This window comes from Carcharodon carcharias, chromosome 4, assembly GCF_017639515.1.
Source record: "Carcharodon carcharias isolate sCarCar2 chromosome 4, sCarCar2.pri, whole genome shotgun sequence".
NCBI classification, from domain to species: Eukaryota; Metazoa; Chordata; class Chondrichthyes; order Lamniformes; family Lamnidae; genus Carcharodon; species Carcharodon carcharias.
The window spans coordinates 141,429,311-141,454,189 of NC_054470.1; the positions used below are offsets into that span (position 1 = coordinate 141,429,311).

General features: G+C 41.0%; 1 protein-coding gene across 1 annotated transcript in view; it reads right to left on the reverse strand.

The window, feature by feature from the left end:
- Window positions 1-24,879, reverse strand: part of adgrv1 (adhesion G protein-coupled receptor V1) — a 723,938-nt gene that overhangs the window by 650,751 nt on the left and 48,308 nt on the right. Inside the window, 5 exon segments of the mRNA XM_041185339.1 lie at window positions 7,316-7,539; window positions 7,940-8,116; window positions 18,496-18,825; window positions 20,359-20,629; window positions 22,101-22,666. Coding sequence (XP_041041273.1) covers window positions 7,316-7,539; window positions 7,940-8,116; window positions 18,496-18,825; window positions 20,359-20,629; window positions 22,101-22,666 — 1,568 coding nt within the window.

The window sequence follows — 24,879 nt, forward strand, 5'->3', positions numbered from 1 at the left end:
GAAGAGAATTCCAAAGTCTCACAACCCTCTAAAAGAATAAATTGTTCCTTATCTGTCTTAAATGGGCAACCCCTTATTTTTAAACAATGATCCCCAGTTCTAGATTCTCCCACAACACATCCTTTCCACGTCCACTTTATCAAGAGCCCTCAGGATCTTATACTTTTCAATCAAGTCGCCTCTTACTCTTCTTAACTCCAGTGGATAGAAGCCTGTCCAGCTTTCCTCATAAGACAACCTGTCCATTCCAGGTATTAATCTAGTAAACCTTCACTGAACTGCTTCCAATGCATTTACATCTTTCCCTAAATAAAGAGACCAGTACTGTACACAGTAATCCAGGTGTTGTCTCATCAATGCCCTGTATAACTGAAGCATAACCTTTCTACGCTCCTATTCAATTCCCCTTGCAATAAACAATAAAATTCTATTAACTTTCCTAATTACTTGCTACACCTGCATATTAACCTTATGCGATTCATGCACTAAGACATCCAGATTCATCTGTATCTCAGAGCTCTGCACTCTCTCATCATTTAGATAATATGCTTTTTTATTTGTCCTGCCAAAATGGACAACCTCACATTTTCCTACATTATATTCACTCACCTATCTATAACCTTTTGAGCCTCCTTATGTACTCTTCACAACTTACCTTCCTTCCTATCCTTGTGTCATCAGCAAATTTAGCAACAATACCATCAGTCCCTTCATCCAAATCATTTATATAAATTGTAAAGAGTTGAGGCTCCAGCACTGATCCCTGTGGCGCACCGCTCATCACATCCTGACAACCAAAACATGAGCCATTTATGCCCACTCTCTGTCTCCTGTTAGATAGACAATCTTCTATCCATGCCAACATGTTACCCTTATGAGTTTTTATTTTCCACAATAACCTTTGAAGAGGTACCTTATCAAATGCCTTCTGAAAATTTGAGTACAGTACATCCACCAGACCCCCTTTATCCACAGCACCTATTACTTCTTCAAAGAACTCTAATAAATCGGTTAAACGTGATTTGCCTTACACAAAACCATGTCAACTCTGCCTGATTACCTGGAATTTATCGAAGTGCTCTGTTATAAAGTATTTAATAATAGCTTCTAACATTTGCCCTAAGACTGGCAAAAACTTTAGTTTCCTGCTGTCTGTCACCCTCCCTTTTTGAATAATGGAGTTACATTTGCTATTTTCCAATATAATAGAACCTTCTCCGAACCTAGTGAATTTTGGAAAATTATAACCAATGCATCAACTATCTCATTAGCCAATTCTTTTAAGATCCTAGGATGAAATCCATCTGGACCTGACAACTTGTTAACCTGCAGTTCCATCAGTTTGCTAAGTACCACTCCCCTGGTGATTGAAATTTTCTTTAATTCCTCCCTCCCTTCCAAATCCTGATTTACAGCTATTTCTGGGATGTTACTTGTATCCTCCATAGTGAAGACCAATGCAAAATACCTGTGCAATTCATCTTCCATGTCCTTATTTTTCATTATTAACTCCCAGACTCACTTTCTATAGGACCAATGCTCACTTTGTTATTTTTTTTAAAAAAAAATCTATAGAAACTCTTACTGTCTTCATATTTCTAGCTACCTTTCTCTCATACTCTAATTTCTCCCTCCCTTTCTTTTAGTCAGTATAATTTAGTCATTCTGTGGAGGCTAGATCACCGAAAGAATTTAAAGAGGTAGGTAGATTTTTGAAATATTGGGGTTATGAGGAACTGGTGCAAAAGAGGAGTTGAGGCCTGGGGCAGACCAGCCATGGTCTTACTGAATGGCAGGGGAGGCTTGAGGGGCTAAATGGCCTACTCCTGCTCCTATTTCTTATGTTCTTTGCTGTTTTTTTTTATATTGTGTCCAATCTTTTGACCTACCACCCATCTTTGTGCAATAATATGCATTTACTTTAAGTCTGATGCTATCTTTCGCTTTTTCGTTAACCACAGATGGTGGGTACTCCCCTCGGAATTTTTCTTTTCTGTGTATTCTGAAATATCCACCTAAATGCCTGCCACCGTCTCTCTATTGACCTATCCCTTAACCTAAATTGTCAGTTCACTTTCACTAGCACTGTTTTCACGCCTTCATAATTGCCCTTATTTAAGTTTAAAATACTCGTCTTAGACTCACTCTTCCCTCCCTCAAACTGAATGTAAAATTCAATCATAGTATGATCACTGCTACCTTGGGGTGCCTTCACTATGAGGTAATTAATTAATGCTGTCTCATTATACAATACAAGGTTTAGTATAGCCTGCTCCTTGGTTGGCTCCAGTGCACGCTGATCTAAGAAATTATCCTGAAAACATTCTATGAATTCGTCATCTATGCTACCTTTTCCCATCTGATTATTCCAGTCTATATGTTGATTAAAATCTTCCATGATAATCACCATACCTTTTTGACAAGCTCCCACTTTTTCCTCTTTGATACCCCATCCTACCATGTGATTACTGTTAAGGGGCTTTTACACCACTACCACAAGTGACTTCTTTATCATTCCTCATCTCTACCCAAACTGCTTCTATATCCTGGTTTCCTGAATTTAGGTCATCCCTCTCCATTGTCTTAATATAGTCTTTAATTAACAAAACCACCCTTCCACGATTACCTACCTTCCTATTCTTCCTAAAAGTCATATACCCTTCAATATTCAGATCCCAATCTATGCCATCCTGCAGCCATGTTTCTGTATTGACTATTAGCTTGTACTTATTAATCTCTATTTGTACTATCAGTTCATCTGTTTTGTTTCGAATGCTACATGTATTCAGATACAGAGCCTTAAGTTTTGTCCTTTTATTATTTTTGTAACCTCTAGCCTTATCTGTTGGTTTACTCTTAGACATGTACTCTCTGTCCCTTCCTGTCATGGTCAGTTTATCATTTCCCATATTAATACCTTCTTCTCTTCCTCTGTCTCTACTCTTTGATATGGCACATCTTGCCCATGTTTGATCTCTCAGTGGGAATCCTACCAGCAAGCAGGAGACTGCTAATTTTCTTGGGACCGCTTGCAATGTAAGAGAAGAAAATGGGATAGCTTGATGAGCCCTCCTGCTCTGTAATGTAGTAGGTTGGATGAGGGAAGAAAGTCCATTCTAGCACAAGGAGGCAGCAATTGGTCATATTGCCCCATTTTGAATCCATTTCTACCATCATCCAGTGTGATTTAGGGTGTGATAACACAGGAAAATGCAGGCCACACTGTAACTGTAGTTTATATCTGAGATTTATTCTCAAATTTTCCTTAGAATACGAGTAGCTCAGATGATTGATGGCTCTGGAAGTGGTCCATGCCCCATCATAAGCACAACGCTTGCTGATCAAAGAGTTCATTGTGGTAATGGTAATTCAACAAATTGGAGCTTTGTATTAAAATAATCTTACATGGATTCTAACTGGAGAAGAGAAAGAACTATTAAGTGAAATCCTATTACTTGTCTGGTTTTGTAACTTTTGTATATTTTCATATCACAACTTATGCTGTCTTCTGCACCTGCATCCACAATAACCTCTGATAAGTCGGGCACAGTATAGTCAGAAGTAAGCTCCACTGCTACTATCTGTGCTGCCAGATACAGTTCGGCCAAGAGACCTGCTACTTGAATTCAGACTGTAATACTGGGCTGAATTTCAGTTCTGTTGAAGGGTCATGAGGACTCGAAACGTCAACTTTGCTCTTCTCCGCTGATGCTGCCAGACCTGCTGAGTTTTTCCAGCTATTTCTGTTTTTGTTCTGAATTTTATTAAGGGTTTTCCTACCCTGCTGTCAGGCTGAAAAATGAGTCCCAAGCCCGCTCTTGCCAGCATCAGGACTGGCTCATCAATTTTACCACAGGTGATTTCCCAACTAGCCGCCTGCAGGTTTGCCATCCAGTGGACTCCTGATGCTCCTGACCCAAACAGAGGGCTAGCAGCTCTGAGGCCTCAGCAGCCCCACCAGGAGAGGCCCTCTCCATGAAGCCTGAGGTCTCCATATGCTGCAGAGAGCTGCCCTGCTGTTGGAAAAATGCTGGCTGCCCTGTAAAATGGTCCATAATAGGGCCTTTGATTATGCAAATTGACTGTCCAACTCAATGGAGGGGACAGCCGATCTGCCTCACAGCCCATCACCTACACATGCCTGGGAAACTTATCCTGTGGTGAGACAGTGACAAGATGCAGTCCCAATGTGGCTCCCTACTATCTTACTGGCTCCTTCCTGCAACCTGGAGACTGGTAAAACTCAGCCCATTGACTTCAGATACTTGTTCCAAAAATAGTGCTCCTACAGTTAGTTCTTTAATAACTTAAACTTTAATTTATGATGATTTAACTGGTGGCAGAACTTTAAACACCAGTGATTACAAGATGCTTTGTTGGTCTGTATGGGGCAGTTGTGTGTATTTCAGGCATGCAGCTTGCTGGATGCCAACACATGGCTGTCTATTCTTCTGGCGGCAAGTCCATTCTGTATTTAATGTTACCATTGAAAGCACTATGAAAGGCACAGTTGAAAACAGATCTTTTAGTGGTGCACACCACCTCTGGCAGCAACAGAACTGCCTCTTTTAAGTTGCCAATTTGCTGCTAACAGCAGGACTGTCGGCAAACTGATAATGTAACTACTGCGGAAGAAGGTCAATTAGAACTAATTGCATTCTGCATTAGTTCAGTTTTACTTTGATATCCAAACTAATGTTGGTCATCTTATTATTGCTCATCAGAAACAAAGTATTATCCATATGATAATAACAAGGCAAACAGTGTAGTGAATATTGTGCAATGAATGTAACAATAACACATTTTCTGTAGTTTTATAGCAACTTGTAATATATATATTTATAACTTAAAAGATGTCTCTCACAATGTCTAAATTTAATTATTATTTCAGTATATTTAAGTACAACAGCTATTAAGAGGGACAATGCCGAATTGTAAGCAATTGCAAAACAGGATCTTAGTATTTTCAGCATTGTGCGTTTATATATCAATGTCACATAATACAATGTTTTTTAATAACTTGTACTTTAGCAAGGCTGTTGTACAACAAGAAGTGCTGAGCAAAGACAATTCTATGGATGCACATTCCAGGGGAGAAACTGGGAGCACAGGTCAGGAAATCACGACGTTTCCCACATTGTTGGGCTGAATTTTATGTACCCTCAGTAGGTCTGTGTCCCAGAGGGTGGAAGTCCCACTTGGCCCTGGTTAACCAGCCCCTCAGGGCTTTATGGCTGCGGGACTGGTGGGTGTGGAGCATGTCGGCTCCACGCTGATGTGGTTTCAGGGGTGGGGTGGGATGGGGGGGTGTGCAGTCACCACCCTCCCCCCACCCCTCACCCCACCCCATATTATTCAGTCCATTATGTCTGTTATGGATAGGTGGACTGCATGTTTGGAATTTCTTAATATGTGCTCCTGGAAGACAAGATTTCACACTACAGTACATACCCGAAACTGGTTGGGTCTTTCTTTTAAATATGCAAATCAAGGTCCAATGACATCACCATGCCCAACTGCAATTTTAATGGTGGACTAAGCGGGGAAGCCATGCTTTACCTGCCAGGTGAAAATAACCGAGGAGGAGCTGGGGCCTGAACAGACCCAAGCAGGTATGCTGTTTTAGTTTCCTTATGGGCCAACAGGACTAGGAGCACTCCTCCATTTCCCACAGAGTGAAATTAGGCCCCGATTCCGAACTCCGAATTACAAAATTCTCCTGAAGTTCCCTCCTAATGGCTGCCCAGAAGGAAAAAACAGTTCGGACCAATACTCTTATTTCCCAGTTTTTACTGGTTTTTTCCCTTCTGGGTGGCATTCCTTTGATCCTTGATGTGGCCTCCTGGTGTCTAAAATTACACTTCTCACTGTCAGCCAGCAACCACTTCCAACCTAGTCTAGGCAGGGGTGTGCAGATGGGGCTCGTGTGTTTAAAATGTCGTTGGCTGTGCGGACGAGGGTCATCTGTTTAAAATGCAGAGGGCCTTGTGTTGCCACAGTTAGGAGCATTTGACACTTGACACTTCCCCCACCGACTCAATACCTCTTCTGGGTTAAAATCGAGCCTACTGGCTAATGGAAAAATCTGGGTCTACTAAAAAGCAACTGAAATAGGACAGCTGATTTAGCAGTGTCCAGACGAGCTTCCAGACTACATAGACAATGGATAAAAGCAGCTGTGGATTTTGGTTGGATATGATCTGTCCAGTTTACCTGATTTTTTTGTACAATAACTGTATAAGTTATGCACACTGGACCAATTAACCTGATGAAATTTTGGTTCAGTAAACATGGCTATTTATTGGATCATGGTACATGGCACAATAATATTTGAAGCTTGCAAACATTTTGATATTTACTGGATCTTGTGCAGTTTTAGAACTAACAACATTGCTACATTCGGGGTTAATTAAATAATTTCCATCCTAAATTAGCACAATAATCAAATACCATGTATTGTGTGAGATCTCCAGTAAAGAGGCAAGAAATCATGAAAAGAGTCATGAAAAAAACAACTTGCATTTCTATGGCACATTTTGTAACTTCAAAAACATTGAAAAATGCTTCATAACCAATGAAGTACTTGTGAAGTATAGTCAATGTTACATAGAAAATTATGGCACAGGAGGAAACCATGCAGCCCATCGTGTCTGTGCCAACCAAAAAATTACCCAGAATAATTTCATTTTTCAGCTCTTGGTCATGGCCCTGTAGGTTTCAGCACATAGGGAATATGTTGTAACAGAGGGAAACATGACAGGCCATTTACACACAAGGTCCCCAAACAACAATCAGATAAATAACTAGACTATCTTTTTTGGTGACGTTGGTTCGGGAATTGGTAAGGACACTGGGAGAACTTCTCTGCTCTTCTTCCAATTCAAAAGGTCTTCTATGTCCAAACAAGAAGCCATTGGGGTCTCAGTTTAATGCCTCAACGGAAAGAACATCCGCAAGGACTGCAGTGGTTCAAGAAAGTGGCTCACTGCCACATTCTCATGGGTAATCAGGAATGATCAATAAATGCTGGCGTTACCAGTGATACACACATCCCATGAATTCATTTTTTTAAAAATTACCCTCTCCAGCACAGCATGAAATGTAACCCTTGACGATGTATTTAAGTCTCTGGAGTGCGACTTAAACCCACGACCTGCTGGAACAGGGGCAAGAGTCCTATCACTGAGCCAAAGCTGACACTGTTAAATCACCACTGATAAAATGAATTTGTCATACTTGATAAATTAATGAGAAAGCTAACAAGTTTTTTTTTAAATTATAGACAAATAAATCCAGTGGGGAAAAAAACACATACCGGTCTAATGAGATAATCAAAGTCTCATTTATTTCAGGCAAGTCATCTGATTTTATTGTGATGTTGATTGTAGCGTTGCTCTGGCCTGATAAGAATATAACAGATCCATTGATTGGGCTAAGGTCATCACTGGTGATATCATGATGATTAACCCCTGTAGGTTTCAGATGCCAGTATACCTCTGCAGAGCCATCAGTTCCATCTCGTTGCAATGCAATATATATCTGAAAACAAGACCACGACAACTCAAGAATAACTAAATTTTTTGGAATGTGTCTGCCTTAAAACCATCAGTGATCTATAAACATAATCAAAAATAAATATCTATTTACTATTCATAATATTCACATAGATGTTTCTTGTTGATTCCATCTTCTGGAATAGCTTCAAATTGTGCAAGGAGATGAGAAAGGAATTGTCCAGATTTTCTTTCCCCAAATTGGTCTCATTTTTCAGCATTCCCAGGAAATCACATGGTTCTGAGTGGAGGGGCAGAGTATGTATTTTGATGCATTGAGAATCGGGACTATAAGGAACAGGTTGAAAGGACCAGTAGTTTGTAGATTCGTTCCTATATAGTTATCATATTTCTGATAAAAACCTTAACTTGTAGTTCATATATACCTGACTATCAGAAGAGTTCTCTGGCTCATAAACAAGAAGAGTTTCATTGCTGGTAAATCCAACTTCTCCATTGGCTAAATTAGGAGTAACTGTCCGTGAGATGTTTCGAGGATCACCCAGCCTGGGACTCACTGATGTAACAAGAGGAATGTTGTTTACTAACTCCACTGTTTCAAGCTGGAAGAATTATCAGAAGCTTGTCAGACTTAAATCAACTCTAAATTCAAATATCAAGCACAGCAAGTTTAATGAAAATTAAATACTTAGATGTTTTTCCAGGCCTTACAACCACTAAATTCACGACAAAAACAATTATATCTGGTGCTAATTCTTTTATAAATATAAACAATTCTTGCACTGAGGTCACAAAGATGCAATCCAAATGTAGCAAAATACAACAGGCCTGAACTTCCACAGGGTGAAATTAAAGTTGGATTGCCACTCCGTTCCTAAATTCTTAACTTCATTTTTTTTCGATCCTATCCCGCCCAACCTGTCAACTCAGGCTGGATACGATCCAGGCAGTGCAGTGCATCCCCACAGCCCAGCACCAAAGTGCTGTGTCAAGGGGAAGATGGCTACACCCCTTCTTTATGGAACCAGCTGCCATAAACTCAGTAAATTAAAGGTCCATGGAAGTTTAAAGGTCTTTGACAGGCCAGGGCAAAGGTAAGTAGAAAGGATTTGGGGAGCGGTGGGGATCAGAGATGGGGGGTGGGTATCAAATGTTGGGGGGTCAGAAGGGGGTCAGGGGTCAGGAGGGTCGGAGATCGGGGAGGGTCTGAGATCAGGGGTCCGGTCAGAGATCAGGGTCTAGTTAGAGATCGGGGGACGGTAAGATTAAGGGGGTGGTCGGAGATCGGGGAACTGTTCGGAAATCGGGGGTCTGGTCGAAAACATAGCAACATAAAAAATAGGAGCAGGAGTAGGTATTTCAGCCATTCAAGCCTGCTCCACCATTCATCATGATCATGGCTGATCATCCAACTCAATAGCCTGCTCCCGCTTTCTCCCCATACCCTTTGATCCCTTTCGCCCATAGAGCTACATCAAACTCCTTTTTGAAAACATACAATGTTTTGGCCTCAACTACTTTCTGTGGTAGCAAATTCCACAGGCTCACCATTCTCTGGGTAAAGAAATTTCTCCTCATCTCAGTCCTAAACGGTCTACCCCATATCCTCAGACTGTGACCCCTGGTTCTGGACTCCCCCACCATCGGAAACATCCTTCCTGCATCTACCCTGTCTAGTCCTGTTAGAATTTTATAGGTTTCTATGAGATCCCCCCTCATTCTTCTGAACTCCAGTGAATATAATCCTAATCGACTCAATCTCCCCTCATATGTCAGTCCCGCCATCCCAGGAATCAGTCTGGTAAACCTTCGCTGCACTCCCTCTATAGCAAGTACATCCTTCCTCAGATAAGGAGACCAAAACTGCACACAATGGGCAGAATTTTGCCCTCGGGTGGCGTGCAGGCCTCACCGGATCGGCGGCGGGCGGACAGCCAACCCTCGCCACGGAAACGAGGCCCACCGCCATTTTGAGTGGGCGGGCCAATTAACACCCACCCAGTGGCCTGCCAGACAGGAAGTACTATGTGCTTCTTGTGCAGGAGGGGAGGGATTCCCCATCTGTCAAAGTGCGCTCATTCACACATGCACGTGAAAGAGCGCACTGCTCCCTGAGGCAAAGTCCTGTCTCAGGGAGATTCATGACAGGTAAGTAAAGTCTAAAAATAGAAAAATATTTAAATTATTAACACGTCCCCCTCATGTGACAATGTCACACAAGATGAAACATGTTAATAATAAACTTCAAATTTATTGCATTTTTAAAAAACAGATATGAAACTTCATCCCACCAGTGGATGAAGTTTCATGAATAATCTGGAGCCCACTGGGGCTCCTGGCCTGCCCGCCAGCCTTAAGGTTTGACAGGCAGGTATTTAATTATCTTAACTAGCCTGTCAATGGCCTCAATTGGCCATTGACAGGTCGGCGGGTGGATAGCTGATTTCGCTGTCCTAAAAATTTAAAGGGACTGGGATGACGTCAGGGATTCCTCCCGACGTCAGTTTCCCCTCGGCGAGCGGGCTCTGCCCCCAAATTACTGAGGGGAAAATCCTGGCCAATATTCCAGGTGTGGTCTCACCAAGGCCCTGTTTAATTGCAGCAAGAGATTGGGGGGTGGTCAGAGATCAGGGGAGGTCGGAGATCAATGGGATGGTCAGAGATTAGAGGGGTGGTCGGAGATCAGAGGGGTGGACAGAGATCAGGGGAGGTCGGAGAGCAAGGGGATGGTCAGAGATTAGAGGGGTGGTCGGAGATCAGAGGGGTGGTCGGAGATCAAGGGGAATGATCGCAGTCCCATGTGTCTGATTTGGTGTGGGGGGAGTCCCAAGTGTCTGTACAATAGTTACTCAGAACATAGAAGTGGTTTTAATCCCTCTAACTTTTTCCAGGTAACTATTGGTGGAACCCAGTCGGAACCATCCGAAGTTCACGATTTATATCACATTTTCGGATTGTTCCCAGTGCAGGGCAATTGCCCAGGGGTTGTTTGCGCTTCTGGCATTGGTGTGCAAAACTTTCTTGGGAACTTCCCGAGGTGATTCTCCAATGCAACTCTCTCTCTTCCCCCCCGCCCCCACCCCGCTTCTCCACCCCAGTTCCGACACTGGGGAGCCTGGAAGTTATGGCCCATCATTATCAGCAAATGCATGAAGAGAAATAGCATTTGGGGGGAGTTTTAACTTGCAAGAATGCGTGGTTTGGAGTTGATGGTGTCACTGGCAGAATTTGTGTGGTTCCTTTTACTGCCTATGATCAGTATTTTTGTATGTAAGAGGTCTGCGTTTTACCCTCAGAATGAGCATCCCAATGAATTAATTCAGCAGCAAGCTTTCTTGTGAGTTTAAAAATAAATAAGGTTATTTATTATCACACACTTACCCAAATTTGAGGAAATGATTCACTCATTCATCTCACACACATTCTCAGACACACAATGATTTGATACAGATGAAGGTAATATACTCATACAGCTTATACTTATCTCAGTCTCTTTTATGGCAAGCCTGTCGTTTCTTAGTTTTAAAGTTGAAGTGAAGGACTTGTAATGCAAGGGATTCTCAGTAAGCTGTGAGGTTCTCAAGTGAACTAAAAGTGGAACAGGTTGAGGAATCCTTCTCTCTCTGTTAGAAACTTCCACTTTCAAGGCTTTGCTATTTGTTACCTTGGCTGTTTGGATGACTTGCAGCTAGTTTGATGGCTTTCGGTGAAACTCTGTCTACATTCCTGCTGGTTTTAAAACCAGACAGCAAACATGGCTGTCTTATCATGTGACCATTTACAGGTTCAAAGTCCTTTTCCAAATAAGTTGAGTAGTTAGGTTGGTTAAACATGTAGTGTTGTGAGTTTTACACCTTGAGAGTTTGTGACAGCCTGTGTCTTGGTGTTTGAAAAGCCCACTCAATTTGTTAATGGGCTTTTGGCTTAGTTTCAGGAAAGGACATTGATCCAATATCAGTCTGGAAAGTTCCTATCTTCCTACTTGAGTCCAGGGACTGGTTTCAATCCATAAAAGAAGTCAGGTGACCCCCCTGGCAGCCAACTTTTGCCATCTTTTGCCATCTTTGTGTTCAGTTTTAAAATATAAAAATTATTTTGAAGTTCAGAATATAGTGGGCCATGACAGTGGGAAGGTTTTTTTATTAAATTCGCAAACTCCACTTCAACCCATTGTTCCAGGCTTCCTGTCTGAAAATTTCCCCACTGCTTCCCTAACTCTCTTTCCAATTGGGCGCAATGGTTGTTGAAATGGCAGCTTCCATTTTAACTGTGCAATTTTTGGTTTTGGGCAAGGACACCTATCACAGGCCTCATTAACATAATTAATATGTAGAAATCAGAGCCCAATGATATATTTAAGGCACCAATGCGGCTACAACTCCCTATTACACAAGTGGCACACGGTACCGGGCTTGCCAATGAAACCTTTTTTATTTGTTCATGAGATGTGAGTGTCACTTGTGAGACCAGCATTTTATTGCCCATCCCATATCCCTGTTCAGAAGGTGGTGGTAAGCTGCCTTCTTGAAACGCTGCTGTCCATGTGGTGTAGGAATACTAACAGTGCTGTTCGGGAGGGAATTCCAGGATTTTGACCCAGTGACAATAAAGTAACAGTGATATATTTCCAAGTCAGGGTGGTGTGTGATTTGGAGGGGAACTTCCAGATGGTGGTGTTCCCATGCATCTATTGCCCTTGTCCTTCTAGGTGATAGAGGTTGTGGGTGTGGAAGGTGCTGCTGAAGGAGCCTTGCTGAGTTGCAGCAGTGCATCTTGTAGATGGAACATACTGCTGCCACTGTGCATCGGTGGTGGAGGGAGTGAATATTTAAGGTGGTGGATGGGGTGCCATTCAAGCAGGCTGCTTTGTCCTGGATCGTGTGGAGTTTCATGAGTGTTGTTGGAGCTGCATTTATCCAGGCAAATGGTGAGTATTCCATCACACTCCTGATTTGTTCCTTGTAGATGGTGGACAGGCTTTGGGAAGTCAGAAGGTGAGTTATTCTCTGCAAAATTCCCAGCCTCGTTCCTTCTCTTGTAAACACTATTTATATAGCTGGTCCAGTTCAGTTTTTGGTCAATGGTAACCACCCAGGACGTTGACAGTGGAGGGTTTAGTGATGGTAATGCCATTCAATGTCATGGGGCAACGATTAGATTCGCTTCTATTGGAGATGGTCATTGTCTGGCACTTGTGTGGCGCAAATGTTACTTACCACTTTTTAGCCCAAGCCTGAATGTTGTCCATGTCTTGCTGAATCTGGACACAGACTTCAGTATCTGAGAAGTTGCAAAGGTTGCTGAACATTTTGCAATCATCAGCGAACATCCCACCTCTGACCTTAGCTGGAATTTTCCGCTCTCGTTGGCATCGGGTGGCATGGCAGGTGTGAGCGGGCAATATAGCGAGAAGGCCTCAAATCAGTTTCAACGCTGTTCAATCCCAGTGATGCTGCAGGTGGCAGAGATGGATCATCGACCCAGCACAACTGGCTGAAGATGGTTGCAAATTCTTTGCCTTGTCTTTTGTACTGATGTGCTGGATTCCCCCATCATTGAGGATGGAGATATTTGTGGAGCTGCCTCATCCAGTTCAATTGTCCACCACCATTCGTGACTGCATGTGGTAGGACCGCAAAGCTCAAATCTGATCCGTTGGTTGTGAGATTGCTTAGCTCTGTCTATCGCATGCTGCTTCTCCTGTTTGGCATACAAGTAGTTGTGTTGTACCTTCACCAGGTTGATACTTAGTTTTTAGGTGTGCCTCCTGCCGCTCCTGTAATGCCCTCATGCATTCCTCATTGAACCAGAATTGATTCAGTGGCTTGATGTAATGGGTAGAATGAGGGGTGGGCCAGGCCATGAGATTACAGATTGTGGCTGAATACATTTCTGCTGCTGCTGATGGCCCACAGCATCTCATGGATGCCCAAATTTGAAATGCTAGATCTGTTTGAAATCTCTCTCACTTAGCACAGTGGTAGTACCACACAACACGATGGAGGGTATCCTCAATGTGAAGGCAGGACTTCATCACCACAAAGGCTGGGCGGTTGGTCACTCCTACCAATACTGTCATGGACAGATGCATCTGTGACAGCAGGTGGGGACAATGAGGTCAAGTAGGTTTTTTCCTCTTGTTGGTTCCCTCACCATCTGCCACAGACCGAGTATAGCAGCTATGTCCTTTAGGATTCTGCGAGCTTAGTCAATAGTTGTATTACTGAGCCTCTATTGATGATAGACTTTGAAGTCCTCCATCCAAAGTACATTCTGTGCCCATTCCACCCTCAGTGCTTCTTCCAACTGGTGTTCAACATGGAGGAGTACTGATGCATCAGCTGAGGGAGGGCTATAGGTGTTAATTAAAAAGATTTCCTTGCCCGGATTTGACCTGATGCCATGAGACTTCATGGGATCCGGAGCTGACGATGAGGGCTCCCAGGGTAATTCCCTCCAGACTGTATACTAATATGCTGCCACCTCTGCTGGGTCTGTCCTGTTGGTTGGACAGGATATATCCACAGATGCTGATGGTGGTGTCTGGGACATTGTCTGTAAGATATGATTCCATGAGTATGACTATGCAGGCTGTTGCTTGGCTAATCTGTGGGACAGCTCTCACAATTTTGGCACAAGCCCCCAGATGTTAGCAAGGAGGAATTTGCAGGGTCAGTAGGGCTGGGTATGCCATTGTCGGTGCTGGGTGGTCCGTCCGGTTGCATTCCTTTTGGACTTCATTGCAGTTCACTTGAGTGACATGCTAGGCCATTTCAGAGGGCATTTAAGAGTCAATCATATTGCTATGGGTACAGTCACATGTAGGCCAGGCCAGGTAAGGACAGCAGATTTCTTTAATGTCCCTGAAGGACATTAGTGAACTCAATGGGCTTTTACAAAAATCGGCAATCCTGATAGGTAAATTGAAGTTTTTTTAATGATTTCCTTGTGGGATCCAGAGGAGTACACCTGCTCCAGACACCCATCACATAACCACACAATCACAGAGTCATTGCATTGCAGCAATAGGCCAATCAGCCCATCGTGTGTGCGCGCACCAGCTCTCCGAATGAGCAATTCAATTATTGCTATTCTCCCGCCTTCACCCCGTAACCCTGCACACTCTTCCTTTTCAGATAAGTCTAATACCATTTTGAATGCTTTGATTGAACCACAATCTAAGGCAGTGCATTCCAGATCTTAACTACTCACTACATGAAGAAGTTTTTCTCATATCGTTTTTGCTTCTTTTGTCAATTATTTTAAATCTGTGCCCTCGCATTCGTGATCCTTTCGCAACTGGGAACAGCTTCTCCCTGTCTACTCTGTATAAGCTCCTCATGATTTGAAACCAATTACCTTCCTACTGGGAAACATTCCTTCAGTCCACAGCAGCAGCCTTAGCTGCATTAAATCCTGGTTCCAGCTGGAAAGCGGAAGGTGGAATTCTTGCCATGTTCAGGCAGTAGGTGGACATCCAACATGGCAGTCAGGCCTTGGAGTTAAAAATGTCTTTGTTTCTCATGGTAAGCCTCAAGTGAGCTTACTGCTTGCAATAGCCATCCAGGTAAAAATCAAGCAAGAATTCAACGCAGTCAATGTACATTCATGTCAGAATAGTTTTATGTTTCATAAAACGAAACACATTTCTATTATTATTCATCAGTTTACAAATATGAACATTTTCTTCATTTCAAAACACTGCTTCACTTACAAAAAAAACCTAAAATTAAAACGTATTCTTGCAAAAGATTGCAGCTTAAATTCAGTCAAATTCACATTCTTTAGACAGGCATACTTTTTATTTTTTTTAAGCCAGCTGGCTGTATCCCTCTTTTTATGAAATGGGACTGCACTTTCAGTCAGTCATTTGGCTCTAATGGTATAAATGACCGCTTCTGTCTGCTGACTCAATATTAATAAAGAATTCTCCAGTGATCTCAAATGACAGATTAAATGACACACAAACCTGGGTTTTCTCTTTGGTTTGATTGCCAACAGACACATGAACAGGGTCATTAGAACACTCAAAGCCTTTGATTGGAAGCTGGCCAATTTGGGTCAGGGGTGAGCATGCTGCGACAGGATATACACGTCTGCAGTTGCTTACAGGGACAGACATGGGCACTTGATTTTTTTTTTGGCATGCAGGCATGAAATTCTTTGAGGAGTGTCTCAGAGGACTACCGCAGTGCACAATGCCTTGAATGGATGGGTGCAGAGATTTGCTATTCCTCAGTTGGTCCTTTTCTTCTTCCTCAAAAAGGAAGTTTCTAGGCAAGGTACCTACTGTAGCACAATGGCTGCTGGAGTACAAAAAAAAAGCAACAGCTCACTGACTGCTACAGGATTTTCAATGACCTCAGTGACCGCAGGAAAAAGCAAATTCATTTCAGCAATGGTCTGTCAATGTTGCAGCCTTGCTAATGGTCTGTAAGTTTGTGTGTGTAAATTAGCACCTAGAAACCCTGAACTCCAGTTCATATGGCCAGGTAAATAAAACAGTATTTAATAGGTGGGAATAACAGGTTTGAAAAATACATTTAATTACATGTATTCATCTACGGGATGGCAGATTCTTCTAAGTATCATCAAAAGCCCAATCAGAAAACTGGATGAAAGAAAACGGGCAGAGGTCCAACTTGGCAGATCTTTTTCCAATGTTCCAACAAAGTTTGCTCATGCAATTCCCCTCTGAAAATTGCTCAGAAAATCTAACCTTGTGTTTTATTTCTGTATGAACTGAGATGCGTAAAATGGCATTTCTCATCCATTTCTACCTAAAGTTCTTGTGAGTACTGCCTATATCTGGCCATAAAGAGGTGTAGGAGAACTTCATGCCTTTTTATTTTTTGTTAACCCGCTGTTGGAAAGTACCGGGCTTGTTGCAACAATTCACTATCTTCCCTGACTACCTGGCTAAAATCAGCATCATGGGGGTAACAACAGTCACTTGGCAATGTCCTAGCACTGAGCAACATTAACCCACTGTGCTATCAGGCAGATAATCCAGGTAAATTATTTTAATTCTGTGAAAACAATAGGAATTGATCTGTGAAGGTAGATAATTGAAGTGAGAGAAAGTATAAATTGTTAAAAGAGAAGTATTCTACTGAACTGCACATTAATTCCTCATTCATAATATTGATAGTGTGTGAACTGAACTAAATAGAATATTTTTTGTAAAATAGTCATAAATTTCAGTGAACAAAGGGAATGTAGCTAACATTACACACAGCTTGATTTGGACACTATTCACACAGTTACAACATTCTCTTCTTGGTACAAATTAATACCAGCAACTTTATATTAAGAAGTGTCTATCCATCTCAACATGTTGGAAAAGAGGCAGCAGACTGGAGCTACAAACCAACTAGCACTTATTAAGTGTGATTTTTAGAAAGATGGTATAACTGTAACTAAATCTGAATTTCATATTCAAATAAAAAGGCTGATTCAGTTTTGAATCAGGAATTAAGATGTTTCAAATATAATCAGACTGACATTTTATCTTAAAGGGCAAAAGCAAAACTTGAAATAAGATAAATATGCACAATAGTTGAAGTAAAATAAACGTTATTTTTTAGAAAAGTAAAACGTAATTTAGAAGGATGCTCTTGAATAGTGTTTTTGATGATCTCAAATATCCAATCTAATCCATAATGCAGTGACTCACAATGCTATTCTGCTAAAATACATCAAACTTAGCTAAGAGATTAAATTAAAGCAGCAGCCAACAACAGGCAATTGCATGCATATGCAAATTACATATAAGGATAAACAATAAATTTGAAGTAAACAGTGTCAAATAATTAAGTGCTTTGGGAATAAAGTTCAACTTCAGCAGGGAGCAAAATATGCAGTGGCAGATCGATTGCCGTTTTACACCAATTTTCCTTTCCACTGTTAGCAGATCGGTTGCTCTTTATACACCAGGCGCTCCCTTCCCTGCGATCCCATCCCACACTCACCTCAATCTAGTAATCCACTGGCAATCTTCAAGATAGGCCTGAGTGTTATAGCCGCAGTGGTCATCATTCTCGGTGGTGCTGCCAGTACTAGAGAGCTGAAAGCCTCTGATTGGCTAGCAGCTCTCAGGAGACAGATTTATGCCCTACTCGGGGCTTGATTGCGTGGGAGGGCCAATACTGTCCAAGTGAGTGCCTAATAGCCTGGTAATTGCACCAGGCCTCCGAGAGAAAAGCAATACAGAGTTCGCTCAGTTTTTCCTGAGTGGGTTGGACTCCATGGGACTCCCATTGCCAGCATCAAATTTCTCCCATAAAGTGTTGGAAAGTACTGTGATTGCTGCTGTGTTTTCAAACTTCGGCAGACAGCATAACAGAGAACATTTCATGAGGCACTTTAATTCTAAAGGATATTAATTAATTATCCATTCTCTCCCTTGCTACAAATGGCAGGATAACCTCAGCAGTTATTTTTGAAAGTGGCAAAGAACTGGAAAAACAAGACAATTATGACCAAATAATTACAGAGCGACATAGTTATACTGTTCCAGGGATCTGAAGATGGTGGATAAAATTATTAGGTTGCTTATCCCCAATTCTTCAACACAGTACAAACTATTATTAAGTATCACTTGAAAAAACAGTAAAAGAAATAGTTAAAATGCTGGTTTGCAAACATTTTAAATAATAAATAGTTTGATGATATTTAAAGAATGGTAGCCACATTCAATTAGAAAACTCTTGTTTTCTGTTATAACTCATGTGTAACCCCCTGAAAAGCACTCCATAAAATATCAAATGATATTTTAGATAAATATAAAAAGACTAACAGCAACTATATAAGATAAACAGTCTCAAGAGGAAATGAACTGAGATTGACTTTTCACTAAAAAGCAGTCAATGTTACCAATACAGGTATCTTAAAATCTATAATTGGTGTGCAAAAATGCATTGACAATTTGACCATTAATATTGAATAAATGTTATAACCATTACCATTTATATTGACATACCTGTATAAAAAAACTTGCCCCATTTTGAAGGAATGCATCATTTCTTATTGGTAGCTTGAGGCTTATCTGTGTTTGTCCTGGCATGAAGATAATATCGTTTTTGATAGAAACATTTAGGACATCATCCTTTGCTTTAGAAAGATCCATAATACCGGGAGGGATGTACAGTACTGTGTAGTTTAATTTCACAATCCCAATGGTTCCATTACGTCTGGCAAAACTCAACGACAGAAACCGCCCAGCAGGGCTACTCTCTATCTTCTGTTCTTCCATAGAATGGAATTTAATTAAGCCATAGACATCATCACTATCCTGAATATAGAAAATAATCTAAACAAGAGAAAGATGAAAAGAATAAACCACCTTATTTCAATCCTTGGTCTACCCTAGTAATTTAAGGTCCCACTCGGTTACAATATTGTCAAAAACACAACCAACAACTGACAGTCACTTATTCAGGATTTGTGTTATCTCATCAGGCTCATGAGAAATGCAAAACCTACGTGCATCTATCATTTTATACACTGTATTTATTCTAAACATTCACAAGTTGTTTCAAGAAAACTTTGAAAACCATGCATCTGAAGGAGTTTTTGCAGAATTCAAAGTACCCCAATATAGAAAAAGCATCTTAGTTATGGGAAGGTTTTCTTGAAGAGTAATATGCCCAATGGTGTTACCAGGATTCAGCAAACAACTAGCTGAAGAGCACTCCTGCCCATGGAAAAAGACTCTAGTCTCGATTTTCCCAAGCTGCTGCATATGGCGAGAGGCTTAAAAATTCACTATAACATTTCACCCAGTTCAGGCTTCAGGCTGAATTTTACAAGCAGACAGAAACCAAAACATATAATTCAGATTGGCATTCCAGTGGAGTACTGCACTATCAGATGTGCCACCTTTCAGGTGAGGGATTAAATCAAGGCTCCATCTACCTTCTGAGGAGGATTTGAAAGATCCTATGCCAATGTCTGAAGAGAAACTGATGCTTCTCTGCCCTGGCCAATATTTCTCAGCCATGTAGGAAACGTGAATTGTTTTATAATTTTTATATCCGTTACACTTTTTATACAACTCTTTTTACTTTGTGTTATAAATTCCTTTTTAGTGTATTTTGTATTTTTATTAGTTCCCGATAGATGAAGGGATAGTTGTAGATGTGCGAGGAAGAACTGTCTGCATCATTTGAATTAATTAAAACCACAAACATGGATGGACTGTTTATGTGTTAAGGATATGCTGTTTGGGTCGTGACTAAACGTCATGACCAGGGGTCATGATCACAATTGAAAATTAATGTAAGCATTGACAGACAGATAACAAGATCAGAACGCAACACAGGAAGAGCCCCTATATATAGGGGATAAAAAAAATGAATTTGCCAAAGGTCAGTGCTCAAATTTCAAGAAGGCATAGGGTAAGAAAAGAAGAATAGGAGTCATAAGTTGTCAACAGTCTTGAGAGTCAGTGCAAAGCAAGAACCATCTGAACTAGAATATCAACTGCCTTTCTTTTGTAAGTATAACTTCTGTCGCTTAATAAATTGTCCTGATACCACTACCTCAAGTGTCTCCTTGTTCGAAATTTATTGTCTGGCCTCTGTACCTCTTACCTCACTAAAATAGATCATTTGTTCATGTATTTCTGAGCAACATTCCTAAAGTACTCCAGTGTCAGTGAAGTGCTTTTTGTTGACCTGAGGTTGTGAAAGGTGCTTTATAAATGCAAGTCCTTTCTTCCTTTCTTTTTAATTATATCATCTATCATTCACCAAAACATTATGCAAAGCAGTCTTATATATTCTTAAGAACATACTGAAGACAATTATAATGTACATCTAAACTGCAATTTTAATAAACATACTTGCATGGGTTCATCTAGTTCTGCACCTCCCTTTATTGTACTGTTCAAAAGTTGGAAAAGGTAAGCCTCTGCTTCCTCCGGTAAATCATCACTAATGATGGTGAGGTGCACTGTTTCCAGTGTCTGTCCTTCCACAAAGTTCAGAGTTCCTGAAGCTGGCATTAAATCTACAGTGACAGCAGAAGAGTCACTACTGTTCCTTGAAATAAGCCAATTCACCGAAACGTTACCATGTGTCCCACCGTTTCTTACAATGGTAATTCCATGAAATCTGCAATTAGAATATCCAGGAAAGGATTACTGCATGGATTAATGAACACTGACAATAATTAGATTTGTACAGGCATCTAAAATCAGTCATTCTGCAAAGCTTTAATTTCTTTAGCAGTTATTTATATTTAATTTAGCAGTTTGGATTCACCATATATAATCTGACATAACATTAACCACGTGTAGTTTTAATTAATCTTCTTGAAAAATAATTTACTAATGTCATAAAGGACTCCTAAAAAAAGGCTTTTCTGTTCACACTGAATTAATCTCCAACCTGAAATAGACCTGAAACTTCCCTATTTCTGCAAACAACTCAGTATCTCTGAATGCTACATTAATTCTGGACCGCTTGCTAACCTTCTTGGTTGAATATGATCCCTGTTTAACTGATATGTTTCTCTGACAAACTTTCATACTGGATGCTATTGTTTCTAAAATCTGCCCCAGTTCTGAGCTTTCCTATTTTTCCACCTCCATCATACTTGCCTCACTATCTAACCTTTTTGTGCTCCTTATCCCCTTGCATCTGTCTTTTACAACTCCAATATTTCCAAACTAATTACCTCAATCCTGTCTTGCTTCCTGACTCCACTCCCTGCTGCCTCCCTGTAAACTCCTTGTCCTCCACTGTCCCAGACACTCTGAGGCAAGCCTACTGCCTCCTTCTACCTTAATCAAGTGATCTACCTTAACCTGTGCCTTCTTGTAGACAGATCTGCTCCAGTGATCTCTTATGCTACATCTCCAAGCATACCCTTTTGTCTTTCAGCACCAGCTCATTTCTATCCCTCAGTTCCACTACTGGTAGCTTATCATTCAGTCACTTGGACATGCCTTCTAGAATTCCCTCCCTCAACATCTTGACTTTGACATCTCCTTCTCTGCCTTCAAAAAAAACACTAAGATCCTCTTCTTCGACAGAGATTTTACTCCCTCTGATCTGCTTAAATTTCTTTAGAGCTAATTGCATACTCATAGTATTATAGAGCCTGAGTCAAGATAATTCCACATTCTAAATTGCTTATTTGTGAGAACCAGAGATATTAACAGAAGAAATTTCTGGAAAAATAGATTAAGTAAATTATTTTCAAGTCTTTTAGGAAGGTCCAGTTAAGTAAACATATAACATGAGTATTATGTTAATAAATAATATTAAGTAACTTCAATTATTATGTTTGAAAGCAATCTCAATGGTTGAGCTCTTATAATTTGGAAATTGCGTCATTGAAAGAAAAACTGAAGTCAGTGGTCACAGTTGCTCCAACTAGATTGATATCTAGTTGCCCTTCCCAAGGGCAGCTAGGGATGGGGAATAAATGCTGGCCCAGCCAGCAAAACCCACATCCCGTGAATGAATAAAAAACATTACCAAACATGGAAAACATACAAAATTATTTCTGCAAACCAAAACTTATTACTGAACATGGTAGTAAGAAGCCATAATGCAACAACATTATATTATATCCTACCTTGTTGTCACGTCTTCATTGATAACAACTTTATGTGCCAAAAGACTGCTGCTAATGGAGAGAACCCCATGAGGTTTATCATTTGGCTCAATAATAATCTGAGCTGTACTGGGAGTAAACAACACTGCATCTCCCTTTATCGTATCTTCAAGTAACACAACCTGAAATGACTCTGCAATTTCAGGGATAGCATCATTGATAATCTGAAATTTCAGATTTACTTCATAAACATAAGGTGGGAAAATAATAGTTCTGTTTGGATGAAGATCAATAAAATCAGATTGTAACAATGCACTGGCAGAACTGTTGCCAGTTACTATCTGATAATTAATAGAAACCAGAGCATCATCAGAACCAATTATTTTTCCAAACTGGTCCCTCCCACGAATGACTGGTATGGTAATCACATCATCTGTCTCTGACACTGTGTACAATGCTTGTGCTAATCGCACTGGGCTATCATTTTTGTTGATTTTAATTTGAAAGCTGCTTCGTGTAGCATTGATTTCAGCTCCTCCCTCGACACTGATTAGCTGCACAGTGAAAACTTCATCATTTTCAGGAATCTGTAAGAATGAAAGAAATGCCTTACACATGGAACAAATGAATCTTTGATTTAATTACAGAAATTTCTGGTGGTTGAGCAGGGCAGCAGCATAACCCACTAGAGGGCCAAGATTTGGGGCAGTATGACAGGTGACATAACTCATTTAAATTTCCACCAAATCCCAGGCATTGGCAAAGAGGGAGCACGCCCACCCAACCTCTTGAAATGTATCCGATGAAGTTCCAAAGCCAGCCTGCAAATTAAGTTCCCACCAAGCTTCACTGAAGTTCCACCCTCAGGAGGGCAGGACATTGCTCTGATCCTCCTTCTGACTGTCTTCTGAAATGCCCTTACAGGCACAAGCCTTCCATTCCGATTATGATAATTACTGTCACTGCATTATAGAATGGATTACATGGTTTAGTCTATGGACACATTATGTTGACAGCGAAGGGAACGTGGAATTTTGGGACTTTGAGCTTTAAATCTCTGAGTAGTGAATCCCCCATAGAAGCTTGGAATCCACACATATTAACTGTTGGAGAAATAATATTCTACAGGATATTCATATAAATTCTAAATACCACAGATTTGTATTCAATAAATAGATACACTGTGAAATAAAGCAACTTAAGTAATTCATTTCATACCTCACTTACCATACATTGGAGTCCTGGGAGAACCAAAAATTCACATGGCAATCAGATCAGCATAAGTTCAGCAGCTCATATTTGTATAACTGTAATTTGTATGTTAAATTAGCCACAGGAGGATGAAACTTTTAACTGGAAACTTTCACAAAAAAATGTCTATTGTCTCTATGTATATGCCCTAACCAATTTTATTCAGTTACAAGTTGAGCTGCTTGGCAGTGTTCTGAAGTCCTACGGAACAGTACAGGCTGCTCAAAGAAGAACTTAAACGTGGGCTATTTTAATCCCTCCCCCGCCCAACCCAACCCCACTAGAGCCATCTGTCACTTGCGCATCCTGCTTTCTACTCTTAATGTCACCATTAGCACATCCTTTAGTCAGCATCGCCACCATCAATCCCCTTCGACCTTTCGTTTATGACATCTTTTGCAATTACTCCTTTGCCTCCAGCTATCACTGGCCTGCTATCCAGCTTCACCTATCCCACCCCCCCCCCTTAAACAGTATATATTTCATCACATTTCTACTTCTCTTTAGTTCTGAAGAAGTCATACGAACTCAAAACGTTAACCCTGTCTTTCTCTCCACAGATGCTGTCAGACCTGCTGAGTTTTTCCAGCAATTTTTGTTTTCATGTTTGCTTTTATCTATGTGTTGATGTGGGTGCAAGTTGTCTGAGGTGGAGATCTGACCAGACTGCTCCATGACTGCCTTCAAGCAGGAGTCCACTGAACAAAATGTCCATTATAGTCTACATTTGGCCGTTGGCCTTGCTTGTAGGGCCCATTCATGTGCAAGCTGTTACGTTATTCAAGGAATTACAATCTTTGCTCTTTCAGTTTAAACCTTTCCTAATGTCTGTGTGTGTGTGACAGGTATCATTAGCTCATGCAGATAAAGTGGCTGCAGTGTGCCAGGCTTTCAATTAACTCCAACAACTGGTAAAAAGGCAAACATTAATCTCATTATACACCCAGCTCCTTGATGGAACCATTAATGCCATATAGTGTCACTCTGTCTCTGAGGAGGAGCATGCAAGGGTGTACTGACGTCACTGCATGTTTGCATGATGACATTATTGACGCATGCACAGAGAGGTACTGGCAGGCTGGGGGCAGAGGAGTGACGTCATTGGATATCCGCACATACGGGGACCAGTGCACATGCACAGATGGCTATCAGTGGCCATCTAGTGTTGGCAAGAGACAAACTGATTTTACAAAGGCAGTTCATCATTTGTAGGTGATGGGCAAATCTCCTGCCTATATTAGGTATGCAGCCAGAAACTCACTGATTGAGGGGCTAAGATATCCCACCTACTGGCTGTTAAATGGTTGCTTCTGCTATTTAAAAGAGAACAGCTTGTGTTATTGCATCTGCCCCTTGGGCACTCTGAGAATAGAAAGAAGACAAGTTCACCTGCCAGCTCAAAAGCAAAATACAGCTCATGCTTGAAACCAAACTAAACATAGAAAATGCTGAAAGTGTTCCGCATGTATGGCAGCATCTGTGAAGAAAGAAACCTTTTTTTTCTTATTTCAAAGGAGATGCTGTTCAATGTGAGAATAACTTCAGAAAG